Source organism: Nestor notabilis, unplaced genomic scaffold (assembly GCF_000696875.1).
Source record: "Nestor notabilis isolate BGI_N333 unplaced genomic scaffold, ASM69687v1 scaffold15177, whole genome shotgun sequence".
Lineage (NCBI taxonomy): Eukaryota > Metazoa > Chordata > Aves > Psittaciformes > Psittacidae > Nestor > Nestor notabilis.
In genome coordinates, this window is record NW_009937115.1 from 22,703 (window position 1) to 25,876 (window position 3,174).

General features: G+C 57.2%; 1 protein-coding gene across 1 annotated transcript in view; it reads left to right on the forward strand.

The window, feature by feature from the left end:
• Window positions 1–3,174, forward strand: part of OSBP2 (oxysterol binding protein 2) — a gene marked incomplete at its 5' end in the record, with an annotated part of 27,448 nt that overhangs the window by 14,976 nt on the left and 9,298 nt on the right. Inside the window, 4 exon segments of the mRNA XM_010018674.1 lie at window positions 6–69; window positions 1,708–1,870; window positions 2,205–2,271; window positions 2,644–2,811. Of these exon segments, the coding sequence (XP_010016976.1) occupies window positions 6–69; window positions 1,708–1,870; window positions 2,205–2,271; window positions 2,644–2,811 (462 nt within the window).

The following is a 3,174-nucleotide window of genomic DNA, read 5'->3' on the forward strand; positions in this document are numbered from 1 at the left end:
TGGAGGAGACCATCGAGCAGCTAGCCAAGCAGCACAACAGCTTGGAGCGAGCCTGCCGCGGGGCCCCTGACCTCTCCTCCAGCACCACGGGCATCACCAGCACCACCAAGGGTGAGAACCAGGGCAGGGGCCAGGGCAGAGCCCTGCGGTATGAACAGGGCGGGGTTCTGCTTGGTTGCTCCCAGTAAGTCCTCATGGGTGGGAATGATGCGAAGAGCAGTACTCTGTATACGCATGGGATAGTTTTACAGATCCCATTACTTCCAATATCTTCCAATCCATCATGTTCCAAAGATCCTGTATTTTCCAGTACCTTAAGGGACCTACAAGAAACCTGGAGAGGGGCTTTGGCCAAGGGCCTGTAGACACAGGACAAGGGGAATGGCTTGAACCTGCCAGAGGGGAGACTGAGATGAGCTCTGAGGCAGAAGCTCTTCCCTGTGAGGGTGCTGAGGCGCTGGCACAGGGTGCCCAGAGAAGCTGTGGCTGCCCCATCCCTGGCAGTGTTCAAGGTCCGCTTGGAACCAGGGTCTTGGAGCAACCTGCTCTAGTGGAAGGTGTCCCTGCCTGTGGCAGGGGTTGGAGCTGGAGGAGCTTTGAGGTCCCTTCGACCCAAACCAGGCTGGGATTCTGTGATTACACCTTGCTGCTCCTTGCTTGGGGATGTCCCCAAGACATGGATGCAGGAAAGGGCTGACCCCAGACTGTTTTGGTAGCCAGAACCCTCACCGGTGGGCACCTCTCTGCCTGCTGGAGGTGCCTGGAGGAATCCCGGGGTTCCTAGCTGTGTGCTGGTGGCTCCACCAGGACTTGTTTGCTGCACACAGGAGTTACGGGGCAATAAAATCAAATAGCTTTTGTATTCCTGCCAAATCTTCTTCCCTGTGGGAAGCAGCAGTGCCAAATCCTGCCAACTGGGCCTTGTTTCATTTTTAAAGGATGGATAGACTGCAGGGGGAGAATCGTTGCTGTTGGGATGGTGATGGCAGTGCCAGGCTCTGCCCTTGTTCTTGTATGGCCTCAAGGAAACAGCCTCAAGCTGTGCCAGGAGAGGTTTAGATTGGATATTAGGAACAATTTCTTCATCACAAGGGCTGTCAAGCACTGGAACAGGCTGCCCAGGGATGCGGTGGAGTCACCCTAAGGGTATTTAACAGATGCTGACATGTGGTGCTTAAGAACATGGCTTAGTGGTGGCCTTGGCAGTGCTGGGGGACGGTTGGACTCGATCATCTTAAAGGTCTTTTCTAATCCAAATGACTCTGTGGCATAGTGGGGAGAGCAGGGGAACACTGCTGTAGGGATGGGTACAAATCCAGCCCAACCCTGTCACCCCTTTGGAGGAGTTTGGGAATGATGCAGGGAAGGAGGTTGCTGAACCCTGCCAGGAAGCTGAGCCGTGTGCGGAGCCCGATGGGCCGCTCTGGTGGGGTGGCTGGAGCTGGGTGGCTGCTCTGGTCTGTCCAGGTGGCATTTGGAGGTGCTCCCAAGCACAGCAGGGAGCCCTTGTGTGCCTGCATTGGGAACAGGATACGTGCTGCCAGGGCACATCCTTGCTTCTAAGAGCTGGAAATCCATATGGCATCTTCCTGTTGTGGAGTAGGATGGAGAGGAGGGGGCAAGCTGTAGACAGAGCCAGTGTTGGAGGGGACATCGCTGGTGGAGGGTTGGGTGCTGGGGACAGACTCGTGCTCAATTGGTTCTAAAGGGGACCAGCAGCACCTGGGCGCCTCAAACCCTCTGTGCCAACAGGGAGTGTGCAGTCTGCGAAAGGAGAGGCCAGTGATGAAGATGAAGAGACAGAGTATTTTGATGCCATGGAGGATGCACCAGCTTTTATCACTGTAACGGCAGACCCCAAGCACCACAGGTACAAGCCCCTGCCCCAGGGCCACGTGTTGCATAGTGCAACCGGTCTTTGTCTGGCTTGACCTGCCCTTATGCCTCCCTGGACAGCTGTTTGGGCTGGAGGTACCCGTGGTCTGCAGCATGGTCACATCACTGGACTTGCTGCCCCCAGGCTGGGTCATACCATACTGAGCATCCCCTCCCAGCATCTGTGCATGGCCCTTGTCACCCTGATGCCTTCCCTGCAGCACCCTGGGGTGGTGCAGGGTGAGGCTGTGGGTGATGTTGGCTGTGCTGCACCAGCCTCAGCTCTTCTCTTCCATTCTTTGCCCTTACTTGTACGTCCTTCCCCACAGGCGTTCGGGCAGTAACCTGAGTGGGGCCAGCGAGGGCCACCCTGAGGACTGGACCCTGGAGGATAGCGTGAGTTGGCCGGGCAGGGTGGGAGAGACGGTCCTGTGGGATGGAACCAGGGGAGAGGAGCAGGAGGGGAGGGGGGTGTTGGAGGAACTCTCTGTCTGTGCCTCCAGGATGGAGCAGAGTTGGTTGCTCTTCGTGAGCCACAGCTGGGGACAGATGTCAGCACTCTTAGAGCAGCTCCCAAACCCCTCCAAGGAAAGCATGAGAGTGTTGGGGGCACTGTTATTTCCCCCATGCCCCACATGTGCTTCTCCCCAGCACAAGTGCCCATAGTATCTCCTGGCCTGTGGTTGCTGCTCCCGGGAGCTGCCGGCTCTGCTCGGGTCATTTTGGGCAAGTCCAGCTTAACTTACGTTTCTTCTGTTGCTCCTGCAGGTCTTTGAAAGCTCAAATCAAAGCAGCTACAATGAGTCCACTTGCAAAGATCTCCTGCCGAAGAAAAGGAGACGGAGCCGCATCCCTGACAAACCCAACTACAGCCTTAACCTCTGGAGCATCATGAAGAACTGCATTGGCAAAGAGCTCTCCAAGATCCCCATGCCTGTAAGGGAGCGTGTCCCAGCACTGGGGGCAGGGGGAGGAGGTGCTGCCCTGGTGCTGGTGCTGAGGGTTTGGTGTGGGCACAGCTCCTGGCTGTGCAGAGGCTTTGGGTGATGGCTCCGGCGGGTCCTGCTGTGTCCCACGGCAGCAGAGCAGCCCCGAGCGGGACAGGAGCATGTCACCAGCTGCCAACCCCATCCTGGGTCTGGCTTGTGCACTGGGCAGAGCCCTCTGGAACCACCTCATTCTGCTCCCCAGCCCTGCTCTGCAGCACCAGGGTGTCCTCACTGCTCTGCTCTGCTGACTCCAAGCCCTGGGTTTTTCACTACAATTTCTTTGCCCCCTGGAATCATCGTTCAGCTGCTG